General features: G+C 46.8%; 1 protein-coding gene across 1 annotated transcript; it reads left to right on the plus strand.

The window, feature by feature from the left end:
* The first annotated feature begins 7184 nt into the window (after positions 1-7184).
* LOC119364390 (ferric reduction oxidase 7, chloroplastic-like) lies at positions 7185-11756 on the plus strand. Its single transcript, XM_037629870.1, has 9 exons — positions 7185-7483; positions 7606-7696; positions 8181-8378; positions 8949-9183; positions 9471-9798; positions 9919-10201; positions 10298-10553; positions 10711-11149; positions 11247-11756. Exons 1-9 carry the CDS (start codon positions 7240-7242, stop codon positions 11414-11416), a joined length of 2244 nt encoding a protein of 747 aa, XP_037485767.1. The 5' UTR covers positions 7185-7239; the 3' UTR covers positions 11417-11756.
* The last annotated feature ends 4424 nt before the right edge of the window (positions 11757-16180 follow it).

Consider the following 16180-nt stretch of genomic DNA (forward strand, 5'->3'; position numbering starts at 1 on the left):
AAGGGGCTTATAACTGTCCACACCCTACCGCCGGGATAGCTGGTGGTAGGGTCAGACAGACTACCGCCCTGCCCTGCGGCGGTAGGGTTAGACGGAGGAGGACAGATGGGGACGGCGGACAACTGACGTGGATTAGTTCCCTACCGCCAGGGCCCTCGGCGGTAGGCTAAACAATCCTACCGCCGAGCCCCTTTGCGGTAGGAAAAAGATCATATATCAACTTTTTTTGAAATAGGGGTCAGATTCCGATTTTATACGTGAAAAGGGTCAAAACACGAAAATTTTGCCTCCGGAAGGGGCTTGGCATGCAATGTGTGGTCTCGCGTGGGTTCGTACCCATACGATGCAACGGGGCGATCCGCATTTCTTTGGCAGGGTGCCCCGGCGAGCGACAGGTGGGACCCGCCCGTCCTCGTCTACTCCACACAGGTTCCGATCCGATGTAGACTCCACTGCCCTACCTTTCACCTCCGCTTCATGTGATGTCGAAGGGAGATTCGTATCGGCCCCACGGGTGGATGAATAGGCAGCAGTCACCGCGGAGGCGCGGAGGGGCCGGAGAACTGGTGGCGTACGCCACGGCGTCGTGTCGCCGTCGAGTCTTGGCCAGGAGAAAAATCCGTGCGCACTTGTCGCTCACCGCGCTAAAGTAACTGGATGGAACGACCTTCACCCAATTCATCAGTGGATTACAGTTCCAGAGTCATTTTATATCATTTATTTATTGATGGCGAGAAAGACACAGACAGAGGGACATGCTGATTATCCATATATTGAGTTTTTTTTAATCAGGTGAACAGATATTTTTTTTCCAGCAACGATTGGTTTTTACTGGCACTCTTTTCTCATGGATGATTTTTGTCCGTGAGGCCATTTTGTAGTAGAAAATTCAGTCCATTCATTTCAATCTGTTTGGGACAAAGTAGGCGTCTATTGTTTTTTTTTCTAGGGCATAAATGGCCATACTTATTGGTAAAAATTGTGTTATGAGATCAAGCTTCCCATGGAACAAAGAAATCCCGTAATACTCATGTTAGTGGACAAAATAACTCTGTTAGTCTTTCTTTTTTGAAGAATCCAGCTCAGTGCTGGTGTTTCATTGATTTAGCAGAAGAAAGCGACAACATGTTTCAGATCAAGTGATCAAATGATTGAAAGAAAATTACAGCAAATCCCTGAGAGAGGCTTTGCTCCCAGGTGTGGATGCTTGAGTGCGGTCTCTCACGTCATGTCCCCGAAGGGTTGCTCTATGCATTTGGCGTCTGCCATTCTCCATTCACTGGTAGAAAAAGGGCCTATAGTCCCGCCCTCCACGTGGCCGCTGCCTGGAGGTCCACCTTTAGTCCCGGTTGGTAACATCAACCGGTACTAAAGGAAATTTTATTTTATTTTATTGAAAAAAAAAATTTATTTTCAAATTTCTGAATTATTTTAACCTCTAATCTCTAATCACCCCTCATCACTGCTCAATTTAACCTCTAATCTTTAATCACCCCTCATCATCCCAAATCATCTAACTTCCCGAACGATCACCCATCCTCTCACTACTCCAGCTTGAGCATGCTTAACTTTCGAATTCTATTCCCCCTCGTTCCCAAGTCTGCACTTGTTGTTTTCCTGACAATAGTAAGATGTCAATCCTATTAACCCTCAGGAATTTAGCTTGAGCATGAAGTCACACATTTCACTGTTTGAGTTTGAAACTATTGTTCTAAAAAACAATAATTATTTAGTAACACTAATATTTCTTGAATAAGTAGTTTGACCATAATTTGACCACAGTTTGACCAGATTTGACCAAAATTCAAAAAACCTGAAATAATTATTTAGTAACACTAATATTTTTTGAATAAGTAGTTTGACCATTGTTTGACCACAGTTTGACCAGATTTGACCAAAATTCAAAAAAAAAGGAAATAATTATTTAGTAACACTAATATTCTTGAATAATTATTTAGCAACACTAATACTTCTTGAATAAGTAGTTTGACCATAGTTTGACCAGATTTAAAAAAATTCAAAAAAACTGAAATTTGAGCATAACTTTTTTTCCTTTTAGAGTTTGAGGATTCTAAAAATTTGCAAGCAAGCTGTGTGCTATCAAATCTGATGCGGATTTTTGTGCTGAACATTTTGATATATTATACGTTTTTTTCTGACATCGTATGTAAAAGTTATAGCCGTTTTACATTTTCCCTACACTTTTTGCAAAACATGTCCAAATTTAAGTTTTTAAATTTTCCTAACTAGTAGATGTGGTAACATAACTACATCTCGAAGGATTTTAACTTTTGAAGTTTTTATCATTTTCTTTTGCTTTTTACAAAACTGAAAAGGCGATACACGCGCGGGGGGTAGGATTCGAAAATTGCACCATTAGTACCTGTTCGTGGCACGAACCGGCACTAAAGGTCTCAACCCCATTAATACTGGTTCGTGGCACGAACCGGTACTAAAGGTTAGACCTTTAGTACCGGTTCGTGCCATGAACCGGTACTAATGGGCATCGCACCCTTTAGTACCGGTTCGTGGCACCAACCGGGACTAAAGGTCCCATTTGAACCGGGAGTAATGCCTGTACGATGTCCTCGCCGCTCGAACCGGGACTAATGCTCACATTAGTCCTGGTTCGTAATGCAACCGGGATTAATGCTCTTTTCTGGCCGAACGAAAGCCATGTTTTCTACTAGTGATTGCTCCATATCCCGTCGACATATTCTGTTAGTCATTCTCTAGCTAGTTATGGTAGAACCGATGTTACGCTCGGTTCTGGACCCGATACAATTGTCGAACAATGTAATCGTGAGTGTAGCATGGCTACTTGAGTAATACTCCCTCCGTTCCATAACATAAGACGATTTTGCAGGTAATGTTAGTTTGCAAAAACGTCTTACATTATGGAATGGAGGAAGTACAAAGTATTTTCCGCAAAAAAAAAGTGTAGACCCTTATTGTCATATAATTACTTGCAACTATAATTTCTTTGAGTTAAATGCATCTACTGTAATATCATCAAATTCATCAAAGAGGTGCAACCTAGTCCTTAAAACCATTTCCTCCACTTTGGTCTTCGGACTTGCTAAAGGGAATCCACATACGATCCTTTGTAGGTTCTCACACATAGCATACTAACGTAATGTACGTGCTTTGTCCAACATGACATATCAAGATGAAAAATGGAGGGGCCAAAACACAAGAACACCACGAAAGGAGTTGGAGTGCCTTCAGGAAGATGACCTTGGATTTGGTGCTTGCTCCCGCCACTATGAGCTTGCACTACTGCATATAGGACTCTTCCTTTATCTGGTCCATACACTCGTATGTGCATTGCGCCTCCATGGTGCTAAAAGTATTTTCTTCTTGAACCTGGCATCCACGTTCTCTAGCACCAACCTCAGCTCGACATGAATTGAGTCCTCTGAGCAAGAATCGCGTTGCCTACGTTGTTACTGATGCCTCCTCCTTGAGGTCCTTGAGCTTGGCGCATGAGTCCTCATGCTCCATGACGACAATATCTAAAGATTCCACCAGCCCGGAGTTGTTGGTGAGCAACAAGTCAATGGTGACCGTCTCGTCTCCGGTTGTCGACTCCACTCTTGTGCAATGATCGTGCATGTGCCACAATCGTCGCTCGCCTTTTTTGTGATTCACCCTGAGCTCATAGATGGTCGCCATCGCCTCCAAAACCTCTTGCTTGCAGTCCATGCGGGCCATGATGATGAGGTGTGCCAAGTATTTCTACAAGACCTCTTGATTTAACCGCCACAAGCAATCACAATCTTACGATAGCCGTCTGAGCTTGAAAATATGGGTCCCCACCACGAAGGAGAGCTTGGTCAGTTGTGCATGGGTGTCGTGGATCTATGCTAACGCTTGCCATGGGCTCCTCGGCCTCCTTCATTGCCTGCTTCTTGGAGTTCCTAGAGGACCAGAGCTGCTCCTTGATCTTCTCAAGCCCGTCTTGCAGATGCGAGGGCATGGACCCTAGCTCTGGTAGCTTCATTGACGATCTCCTCTTCTCATGTTCACACTCAATAAAAATATATGAAGCATTGGTGGTGAGAATAAAGTTGAGGAAGGGGTGTGATTGTTGTTATTGCATAATGTTGGTGGAACAAAACACAAAACACACAAGAGAACAATTAATTGCCATCCATAGATGGTGTGGAAAACATATAGTACAATACATTTACATCCATCCAGCTTGTTGAGGCCGTAAAATTTAGTCCCTAAACTCAGACAATGTTTCATTTTGGTCCTCACGCTTGCTAGGGTCTGTATGTTGTCCTCTGTACATTTCTCATTTGTATCGAGTTAATGTGGCCTATATGCTCAGCCGAATGTGGTGTATCAACATAGATAGGAAGGCTAGTATAAGATGTGGATGCATTGAATTATGAAGAACCTACATTATTTTCATAGTGGCTATATATGCAATGAAGTTTTTGAGAGAATTCCAGTCTTTTACCTCTAAGTTGCTACTTGTGACACTTTTTTAGCTTATCTAGCACACATTAAAAAATCCCTCCATGATACCCCATTTAATCAAGTTTGTTCCAGTTTTTACCAATTTCAAAATTTTGCCCATTCTATCAAGTAGGGTTTGCCTTCGGTCCGACGCAGCCATGAGTCAAATGCTAGATAGGTGGCACATCATTCCTTGGGGGCGCTTCCAGGAGCGACAAATGGGGCACATGGCGAGTTGGTTAAGGACAATCAACTTGGTATACTCTTCCCGCACCTCTTAAATTGTTTCTCACTTTCATCGCGTGCGAAGGTTGGTGTTTCTAGAGCAGCGACGCTAGAGGCAAAATGGCAATAGAGGAAGTGGTGACGATAACTGATGTTGATGTGCGATCGACACTATGGTTGCTCTATTAGTTTACATGGGACACGGGGTGCACGAAGAGGTCGACACAAAGGAAGCCGAAGGGGGTTGTGTTGCTGAACCATGCTCATTCTTTCACCGGCATATCACACTCAGGCGATGACTAGCCCCTACCGCCTCACAATACCCCGTGTTTAAACAAAAATGTCCGGCCCTAGTAGCGGCAACTAGCCGGGATAAAGCTCACCATGCACCCCCATCAGCAGTCTAAAATGTTGTGTTGATTGGAAGACCCCAACGAATCTGGCATTTGAATCCACACGCCACACCAGACTGGCAGTGGGACCCACCTGATAGACCGGAGCAAAATTTTAGAAGGGGTAAAAAATAGAAGCAACTTGCGTTTGTAGGACTTTCTGTTAAACAAGACAATAAGTGTCACAAACTACAACTTAAAGGTCATTTTTCTTAAAGGAGTATTAATCAACCGCAAATATTCTTTTTTTTCTAGATGGACCAATGGCAAATGTTTACCTGTTCTAAAAGTGAGGATAGTGGAGAGGATGGTCATCCGTTTCCTTCTTCTTTTCGACACTTACCTTGTTGTCTTCTCGACATAGTTTTCTCTTTCATTTATGGTTTTGTACTCTTCACTTCTTCTCGACAACGTGGTCGGTGGCGGAGACGACGTTCGGCATGGATCCCGGGGCGAAGGCACTGGAAGGTGGCGGCAGGTGAAGCTCAGGCTGCCCACGACGGCATGGCGTGGTGTTGTCCCTGTCCAAGGTGGATCTGCACCAGTGATCTGGTGGCTTTAGCTCTGAATTGGTTTGGATCAGAGATGGTGACAAGCGTGCGGGAGACCTCTCGGCGGCTCTCGTGGTTGGGTGAGGCTGGGTGGCAGCCCTCCTCCCAGGCTCCGGTGGTGGCACTCACAGGCAGTTGCCGATGTGCCAGGGCTCCCATGGTGGCAGTGCTGATGTGGATGGTCGCCGGATCTAGATGGCTAGATTTGGGGCTTTGGAGGCGGCTGGGACTGTGCACAGGTTGTCGGTTAGATTTCTTGAGACAGGTCCGGGTGAAAACCTAGTCTTCGGTTGGTGGCCGGAGCCGGTGATGGTGACGCCCTTGGCATCGTTTCCTTCATGAAGGCATCATCGAGGTGGAGCTTCCAACTCCTCCCGCTACCTCCGGGGGAAACCCTTGATTAGTTGATCGGATGATGGCGGCGCTCTTTGTGTCGTTCCCTCCTTGGGGGCGTCATTCTTGGATGTGTGCATTGGCTTGAGGGACCAGTGGATGGTTTTAGCGGTGGAGCGGTGTTTCATGTCATGCATCGACGATGCGGAGTCTCGGCGGCGTGGCGCAGCAGGGTCTCGGTGACGGATGTGATGATGGACGCACGTAGGGAGGTGGCGTTGTCTGGCGCCCTAGTGGCGTCGACGGCAGGCCTGGCAATCGATGCGGCAGTACCTGCTCTGAAGATGGATCGATGAAAGACGGCGGCGGGGGCCTCTGAAAGGGCGCCAGACCGATGTGTGCCCCAGACCCGGCAGTGTGGCTTGGTTGGCGCCTCAGATTTTAGATGTTAGACTTTGACGCGAGGTTTGTTTGGTATTTGGCTCAGACTTTCGACACCCCTTCATGAGTTGGATAGGAATAGCGACAAATATTGCCAAGAAGGTGGCTTCGGACTCACTGATGTATTACTTTATAACGTTTTTGTGGATAAGTAATAAAATGGTTGCATGCCCTTTAAAAAAACTTCTTCTAATTTTAAAAAAACTTCTTCTTAATTAAATGAAAACAACGTTGCTGTCTTTCGTAAAAAGAAATAAAGAAAATAAAAACAGTGTACATCTTATCCACGGGAAAAAAACGGTTGGATCTCTGAGACTGCACCCGCCTATGATTATCTTTCTATTGGTTTTTCTGTTCTCCTACAGTAGGATGTACGTAGTAGGTACCATGTTTATCTGTTCTGATTTCACGGTTATCCAGCTCTGTTCTGGCACACACGCTGGTTGTGTGGCTCGCCGCTTCTCTACACCGACGTTGGACGTGACCACCTGAGCAGCAGTGCGAAAGACGCATCGGTTTCACCCTCCCGGCCCCCATCCGGCGATCGCCGTCGCCATTAACAACGACCAACAGCTAGCAATATATCTATTGAAATCTATTCACGCCTAAAGAAAATACTATATTTTTATCCATGGCGCTGGCGTCGCGTATGCATGCTGCTGCTGCACGCTCCCACCCCAACCCCGCAACCCGTCCGTCGCAGTCGCCGTTACCAGCGAGACCCTCGTACGCCGAGTTCTGGACCGTATAAAGCAGCGGGTCCTGGCACAGAGAGACCCATAGCCAGACCTCCCTCCCGCCGGTTCACTCCACCCCCCCTCGCAGCCACCATGACCCAAGAACGGGAGCCGCTCCTGCAGCAAAACGGGGGCGTCGGCAATGCCGCCGCCGGGAGCAAGGGCTCGCCGGCCGTTCTGCCGTCCCTGGCCAGGTCCGTGCTCAAGTTCCTCATGTGGGCGGTGTTCCTCACCTGGGCCGCGGGGATCTTCTTCTACCCCACCGCGCCCGTGCAGACGGCGTTCCGCAAGTGGGCGGACATCACCAGCACGGAGGGCCTGATCACCGGCCTCACTGGTACGCAGCCTCCAAGAATTCTGCCCCCTCTTATCTGAGGCAGGGGAAAGTAGGTGATCGCTCTGGAGACGGGTTCGTTCGTACTAATTGGGGTTCCCCTTTCCCTTTCTCGCCTCTCGCAGGGACCGTTTTTCTTTTCTTCAGCGGGCCGATTCTGCTAATTGCAGCTCTGGCATATGTGTACATCTTCGCCTTCCCGGGTGATCACGTCCAGTGAGTATTCCTCCTTGTGTGAATTTTGCGGCAATTTGGTGCTTTCAGTTCATTTATTTAGAGAGTATTCAGATGAGCCCTTTCTTTCCCTGAATTGATAGAGTACCTGCACTAAAAATTCAGAGTATCTTTTTTTATTCAAGCACTGGATTCTCTGGATATATTAGCAAAATCTTGCAACTGCAGTCCAATTCTCGTATAAGGTGTTATTGCAGGAGTTACACAGGCTTTGCTCATTTTGACATGAAAACAGCACGATGAACTGAACCACCATAGAAAATCGAACTAACAAAATAGTACTCCATCTGTTCACAAATATGACATGTTTTGACTGAAATGAGTGACCAAACACACTAAAAGTGTCTATATACATCTGATTCACAAAAAGGTTACTAGAACATATTTTATTTGTGAACGGAGAGAGTAGTGTAGTGGTCTGCCTCATGCTGCCATCGCTAATTATGTACCTGCTCTTTGCTACCAGAAAGAAGAAGCTGAGGTCACTGAGTTTCCGTCTCTGGACTTTTCCGGTTCTTGTTGATGGTCCACTCGGTGTTGTCTCCGCTGTTGAGTTTATCGGAATCGTCTTGTTCATCGTCTATATTGTCTTCTCGATGACCTATTATGTTGTAGACAGTGTGAGCTTCATCTCCAAAGCGCACTTGCCCCCAACTACTCGCAGGTATGTTGTATTATGAAACCTGTTAAGTGAGAAATGTTTCATGCCAGTACTGATCGACTAATCCTCTTCTTATCCTTACAGTTACCGAGCATGAAAAATACCAAATTATATTTTTATTTAGTGATAGTACCATATTATTCTCATCACTGCGGCTAAAGTAATGAAGATGGTATAGATTTTGGCGTCAGTACATTATTAAGCCTCAAGTATTAGTTAGTACTTGTAGGGGTTAAGTTTTATGTGGTTCAAGCTGAAGTTATTACGTTCAGAAAAAGATTGGTGGAGGATAGATCATTGTATGGTCATTTTTAGAGCCATCACTTCATTGACGTGGAAATCAAAATGGAACATACACATATATCTGCAGTAACTTAAATTCGTGATCTGTATACGTCAAATACATATTGATATGAGTTGATGGTACCTTGTTGTCCTGTAACTGATTCAGAATGCTCAGTTGACATGCTACTACTGAGACTGATGATATTGCTGAAACATAGCGTATAGAATAGTATAGAATTAGTTACCATCTCAACACAGTTCTAAGACGGCATAAGTTTTGCCTTGCAGTGAGTTGTTACTGGCTCTCATAGGCCTCCGTTTCGGATCAGTTGGCTTGTTTTGCATGATCTTCCTGTTCCTGCCCGTCTCAAGGGGTTCAGTTCTTCTCCGGCTTATCGACATTCCATTTGAGCATGCTACTAGATACCATGTCTGGTTGGGGCATCTCACAATGGCTCTCTTTACGCTGCACGGCTTGTGTTATGTGATCTCATGGTCCCTCCTGGGGCGCCTAATTGAAGAAGTAAGTTCAAAAAATATACAGAACAATTTAGAGTGATAATTTGCTATTGCCAATTTTGTCATGTGTGATTGTCATATTGTTACTGCAAACAAGCGACCAGAATGTGCTGAAAATAATAGACCGACCATATGTGACTGAAAACTATTTTATGTCTGAAAGAAAGTATGCAAATCTATTTTTGACGGTTAAGTACGCAAATTTGGACTGAGGGCATATTAACATGTTTGTTGTAAGCGTTCTCCATCCATCTTAGAACCTATTAATGGTACTCTTGGCCTTATTGATAGCTGATCCAATGGAAAGAAGTCGGAATAGCAAACTTAGCCGGCGTGATCAGCTTGGCGGCTGGTCTGCTGATGTGGGTGACATCGCTTCACCCGGTACGGAAGAGGTTCTTCGAGCTCTTCTTCTACACCCACCAGCTCTACGTGGTTTTCGTGGTGTTCTTGGTGCTCCACGTCGGCGACTTCGTCTTCAGCATCTCGGCCGGCGCTGTCTTCCTCTTCATGCTCGACCGCTTCCTGAGGTTCTGGCAATCGAGGACCAAAGTCGACATCGTTTCTGCGGCCTGCCGGCCATGCGGAACGGTGGAGCTAGTCTTCTCAAAGCCACCAAGTATGTCAAGATCTCGGTCGATCAAGATTCATTCCCTGCATGACGTTCATGACTGTTTGGTTACTGTCACTACAAACTCACTGAGAGTATACATATACAATTGTGTGTGGATTTCTGCAGGTCTTCGGTACAATGCTCTCAGTTTCATCTTTGTTCAAGTGCGTGAGCTGTCGTTCTTGCAGTGGCACCCGTTCAGCGTGTCCTCCAGCCCTATGGATGGGAGGTACCACATGTCGATCCTCATAAAGGTTCTTGGCACATGGACTGATACGCTGAAGCGCATCATCGCCGATGTCCAAGAGCAGAAGACCAGGAGCGACTCTGACTCTGATCAGTCGCAAACTGGTCGCATTACCGCCTCCATCGAAGGGCCGTATGGGCACGAATCACCCTACCACCTGATGTAAGTTCTTCAGTTTGTCTTTCTTCGGTTAAGTGATTCAGACACCATTGGGAAAAGTTCAAGTCAATACTTTGTTTGCATTGTGTGTGCTTTCAGGTATGAGAATCTCATCCTGGTGGCAGGAGGCATTGGCATTTCGCCATTCTTGGCAATTTTGAGCGATATTATCCACAGGATCGAGCAAGGTATGCCATGCGCGCCCAAGAATGTACTGGTTCTGTGGTCAGTTAAGAAGACCTCGGAGCTTTCTCTCCTGTTGGCCGTCGATGCTCAGTCCATCAGCTCATCCGTCTGTGACAAGTTGCATCTGGACATCCAAGCCTTTGTGACGCAGGAATCCGATCCTCCACTGGTAAGACCATTTACTCCATCGTTGATGATCCAAATATCCAGTTATTGTCTTCTCCGTTTTACCCATGAGAAGCAGTGTGCTTCAGTTGGCTACAAGATTTGGATGGTTCACTTCAAATCGTCAATGATTCCATGGCAATGGCAACATGGCTTTACAGGAAGATGGCATTGTTGGGGATGACCAGAAGGCCCCCGGCATATTCGTCAAGAACGGGACGGCCATGTCCGGGCTGGTGGGCACCGGGGACAACTTCTGGGCGGCCATGTACTTCGCCGCGTCCACCCTGGGCTCCGTCCTGGCGTTCGTGCTGGTGCAGCTGTACTATGTGAAGCGGTACAACGTGTACGCCTGGTGGTACCTGGGCCTCCTGCTCCTGCTGTGCATGGCAGCCGGCATCACGCTCCCCGGCGGGCTCGTCGTCCTCCTCTGGCACCTCTCGGAGAAGCGGAGGATGCAGGACGACAGGTGGGACGTCGACGCCCGTGCCGGGGCGGACGCCGAACAGACAACGAACGCTGCTGGTGGAGCCGACGCCTCCGCGGCCAGCCTCGCCGCCATGCGGACGACGCGGTACGGGTGCCGGCCAAAGTTCCATGGTAACGCGCCTAGCCTTGGCCCTTGAACTAGCTGCAGCTGTTGATGTGTCATGTGGTGATAGATGTGTTCTCTTGTGTTGGACGATCGTCTTTGCAGCGGAATTCGCGGCGTTCGCGGAGCGGGCCGGGGGCGCGGCGGCCGACGTCGGCGTGCTGGTGTGCGGGCCGGCGGGGCTGCAGGCCAGCGTGGCGAGGGAGTGCAGGTCGCAGAACCTTCGCCGCGGCGGCGCCGTGTTCCATTTCAACAGCCACAGCTTCGATCTCTAGGCGATGAGTGCATACTGATAGTGCGCACCAGTTCTGTGCACAAATGTAATTATGCTACTGCGTAAATACTCCCTCCGTTAAAGAAACATAAGAGCGTTTAGATCACTAGAGTAGTGATCTAGACGCTCTTATATTTCTTTACCGATGGAGTAGCTGGTAAATAGTGTCCGTACAGTACGGATGGGAGGAGTACTCTCAATCTCAGGCATGTCGCCGGTGAAGTCGCGCCCCGTCACGGGCTCTGGTGGCTCCCTGTGTGTATATATATGCCATGAATGATCGTACATGTAAGCAGAAAGGCGAAGGTAAACTATTGATCTTGGCCTCTTGTTCTTGGGGATACAGATTTCAACTAGGTAATCTGCACTTCAGCTATCTAGGCACAAACTTTTAACCCGAATGCCACATCAACGTGCACCTTCAAAAGCTGTAGCTTTCAGTCATGAAACCAACTAGAAACCGAGAACATTCGATCAACTCTCAGCTATAAAAAACAGAGGTTTCCTACTCCACCAACACGGAACTTCCCAACACCTTCTCTGTTTGCTTCGGCATGTCCGAGCGTAACATTCTTTTGATGCCACTTTTGAACAGTTCGGTTTGCTTCTTTAATCAGGCCACAATATAGGTCCGATGTTTTTGAGCAAATTCACCCGGTACCTGAGTTATACTCCACTTTGACAATTTTTCATAGCTGTCATTTGTCTACTACGGTACTGCCGAGACGTTGCCTTTATCCGGTACTCCCTCCGTAAACTAATATAAGAGCGTTTAGATCACTATTTTAATGATCTAAATGCTCTTATATTAATTTACAGAGGGAGTACTTTCGAGCTAGTTCTATGCACGCACAAAAGTGGCACCTATTCTTTTTTTAACTAGACAATATTTCGCGCGTTGCAGCGGGATAGTAGTGTAATAAACAATTTGAAAGCGAGGAGCACACAATAAAAAGAAAAAAGGTAAAAAAAATAAAAATAAGAAATTTTTTACGGCAGAAGATGGCTTGGATTTATGGTATGTTTGGTTGGAAACTAGTGTGGCCAAGTCAAAGTGTAGTCAGCCATACAAGTATGGCAAGCCATACAAGTGTGGCTAAGAAATTGGACGCCAAACTTTGGCAAAAAAAATTGTCTCTATGACAAATAGACCATACGGGCAATAAAGTGTGGCAAGCCAAAGTGTGGCAAAAATCAAACACATGCCAACTAAACTGTGGCTGCCAATTTTTTTGCTTGGCAAACTGTAGCTGAGAACCAAACAACTTCTTAATGTGTAACTCTGAAATCAACTTACTTAGTATGATCAGTTCTCTAACCAAATTCGTAGAGGTTCTTACCTTTGTCATCTCAATGTAAAGAAGACAATATATCTGATGCGCTGCTAATGCAAAAGTAGAAATTAATACTGCAACACAAATTACATGTCTGCACCTTGAGTAAACTCCCAGCGCTAAACTTTCCCAGGTATGTGACTTCGCTGGACTTACATAGTGCTATATGTATGTATAGCATCTAGATCGTAAAATAGACGTCACTGCAGTTTATGGTAGAAACGGTACAAAGGGAGTTAGAGATTTAAAAGCCATACATGAAGGTTGTTACTCCCCTTTACAACAACTCGATGTGCAACAATTGAATCAACAGATGTTGTGAGGAGTAGGTGGAGCGTGCAGGCCAAGGTCAACCAGGTATCCTAGCGGCGGTGACGCAATGCAATGACCTGGTCGTATAGTGGATCAAAATCAGACTGATGATGAGTGGTGGAGAAACATGGAGGAAAAATAAGAGACGTGCGACAAGGGCATGTCTGACTCTGCTGGGCTGCATGACACTACGGGTGAAGGCGGGCCAAATGGCCTGATCGAGGTGGCTTCCTGCTGTTGTCCGCGGCAACATCCTCAGTGGCAGTGCCCCCCGTCCGATTTGGCCATCATGGTCGATGACAGGTAGAGCTTCGTCCTCTCGTCCCGCCTCGTTATTGTCCCTATCTCGGCACCGACGCTGCCCACGGTGTCACGCCCCCGATTTAATCGTACACTAATCATACACGCAAATGTGTACGATCAAGATCAGGGACTCACGGGAAGGTATCACAACATAACTCTAGACACAAATAAAATAATACAAGTTTTATATTACAAGCCAGGGGCCTCGAGGGCTCAAATACATAGCTCGATACATAAGAGTGAGCGGAAGCAACAATATCTGAGTACAGACATAAGTTAAACAAGGATGACTTAAGAAGGCTAGCACAAAAGCAACACAATCGAAGAGGCAAGGCCTCCTGCCTGGGACCTCCTAACTACTCCTGGTCGTCGGCGGTCTCCATGTAGTAGTATGCATCGGTGGTAGCATATGGCTCCAGGGATCCACCATCTGGTTGCATCAACCGGAAAGAAGAAAGAAGGGGGAACAGGGGTGGCAAAGCAACCGTGAGTACTCATCCAAAGTACTCGCAAGCATCAGATCTATACTAAGTATGCACTGGTATCAAATGGAAGGTTTGTATCCGTGGACTGAACTGCAGAATGCCAGAATAGAGGGGAAGGCCTAGCCTATCAAAGACTAGCATCTTCAAGCAGCTCCAAGCATCTTGCAGCATGTAGAAGAGTAAAGAATAGCAGTTTATAATTATCAAACATGTTGTAACATTAACGCCCAGAGATCCTTCCCCGACTCCTTGCGGGAAAGCAATCTCGGAGCCACATATCCATCACATATCTCAAGTATCCATTTCTAGTTATATAAGATTAGGAACAAGTCTGAACGTCCATTACCATGGACACGGTATTCGAATATATATCTTCCCTGCAGGGGTGCACCACGTTACCCAACACGCACGATCACTCTGGCCGGACACACCTTTCTAGGGTCAATGCCCGGCCTCGGAAGATCAACACGTCGCAGCCTACCTAGGCTCAATAGAGAGGTCCCCGCCGGTCTACGTCCTAAGCACTCCGGGGTCTTGGGCCCATCGCCCGCAGCACTCCGGGTCATTGCGCGTAGGGTGAATACCAGTACCGCCTCGGATGGACAGCACGATCCGACTGTGCCGCACTGCTGAACTGGACGTCTAACAAAGCTTCGGTTGATACTGCGACGTCGAGGCCCATAACTATTCTCGCGTGGTGGTTAGTGCGTAAAGGCCAGAGGCCAACTCAGAACAAATACCCAAACCTGTTAGTGCATTGGGGGCTCGTGGAGACGAGCAGAGACTAACGATAATGTGACCCCGTCGCCCCGTCTCGTGGACTTACGGCAAGGGCCCAGACTGCCTAGCCGTGCCATGTGGAAAACTCGCGTGTGCTCTCCGGGCCCGCGCGACTTTCACATCAACTCGCGGGTACCCCTCAGGGCCGACCCGACTTCATCAATGGTCTCAAGTAAAGTCAAGGTAACTGTGTGTCCAAACATCAAAGGGAAAACCCGAGGAATCACCCTCGGTGGATTCCACTCGATGTAATCATCAAGGTGAACGTAAGAGGAACCACCCTCGAGGTTCACACTTGAGGGGTTGCACGAAAAAGTCGTATCGGGGGTGGTCAAGGAGGAATCACCCGCGATGACTATGACCGAGTAGCTACACTGCAGAGATCTCATCGGGAGTGATGTGTGAGGTATCACCCTCGACACTCGATGGTAACTCTACAGCGTTGAGCAACAAAAGGGGCGTGATGTGATGTGAGGTGTCGGGCTCTGGTCGTCGATCACGTTGATCGAGTCATCGATGATGAAGCAGGGGCAACAAGGACAAGGTGGGGGTCACTGATGGATCACTAAACAACCTATACTAAGCAGTTTAGGGTAAGCATGTAAGGTACAATAGCAGGTACAAAAGCAGGCTATGCATTAGAATAGGAGCAATCAATTACAGTAGCAAAATCTAATGCAAGCATGATAGAATGGAATGGGCGATATCGGGATGATCAAAAGGGGGGCTTGCCTGAAAGCTCCGCTGAAAGGGAAGAAGTGTAGTCGGTGACGTAGCCGATCACAGGGGCATCAACAGCAGTCTCGGGGTCTATCGGAGAGAAGAGGGGGAAGAAACAGTAAATACACGCAAACATAAGCATAGCAACATAACAAGCGGTGCTAGAGGTGTTCTAACGCAGTGCTAGGTGATACTGTCGAAGGGGAAAGACATCCGGGAAAGTTTTCCCGGTTCCGGACGTCTGTCACACAGATGAACCGGAGGGGAAAGGTTCGCCGTTTGCTATGATAGAGACGTGTGGCGGGCGAACGGACCGCGTAATTTGATTGTCTCGTCGTTCTAAGCAACTTTCATGTATAAAACTTTTTCATCCGAGATGCCGATTATTTTCTAAGATTTTTCAAAGATTTAACAATACCCGAAAAAATACCTGAAATTTGACTGTCTGAGAATTCGTCAGTTTTTTAAACATCACTTAGTTGTTTTCAAAAGGCTATAACTATTGTTCTGTTCATCCTATGGCTTAGTGCCTTATATCAATACTGATCACTTTCATGTGATCTACAAGATGGTAACAATTGCATCTCTGCTAGATCCCTGCAACTTGTTTATTTTTTGCTCTAAAGTAGCTACCGTAACAATTCCATATATGCCACTCAAAACTTGCCCGTATTCCCATTTGCCATTGGAAATTTCCCTCTCCCAGATATGCCATTGAAAATTTGCACCGCATACAGATATGCCACTATGGTCAGTTTGACCGTTAGTTGACTGTCAAGCGGCACGTGAAAAGACGATTTTGCCCCTGGTACTGTAGCGGCGGTACACTGT

Source organism: Triticum dicoccoides, chromosome 2B, assembly GCF_002162155.2.
Source record: "Triticum dicoccoides isolate Atlit2015 ecotype Zavitan chromosome 2B, WEW_v2.0, whole genome shotgun sequence".
In the NCBI taxonomy this organism is placed as follows: Eukaryota; Viridiplantae; Streptophyta; class Magnoliopsida; order Poales; family Poaceae; genus Triticum; species Triticum dicoccoides.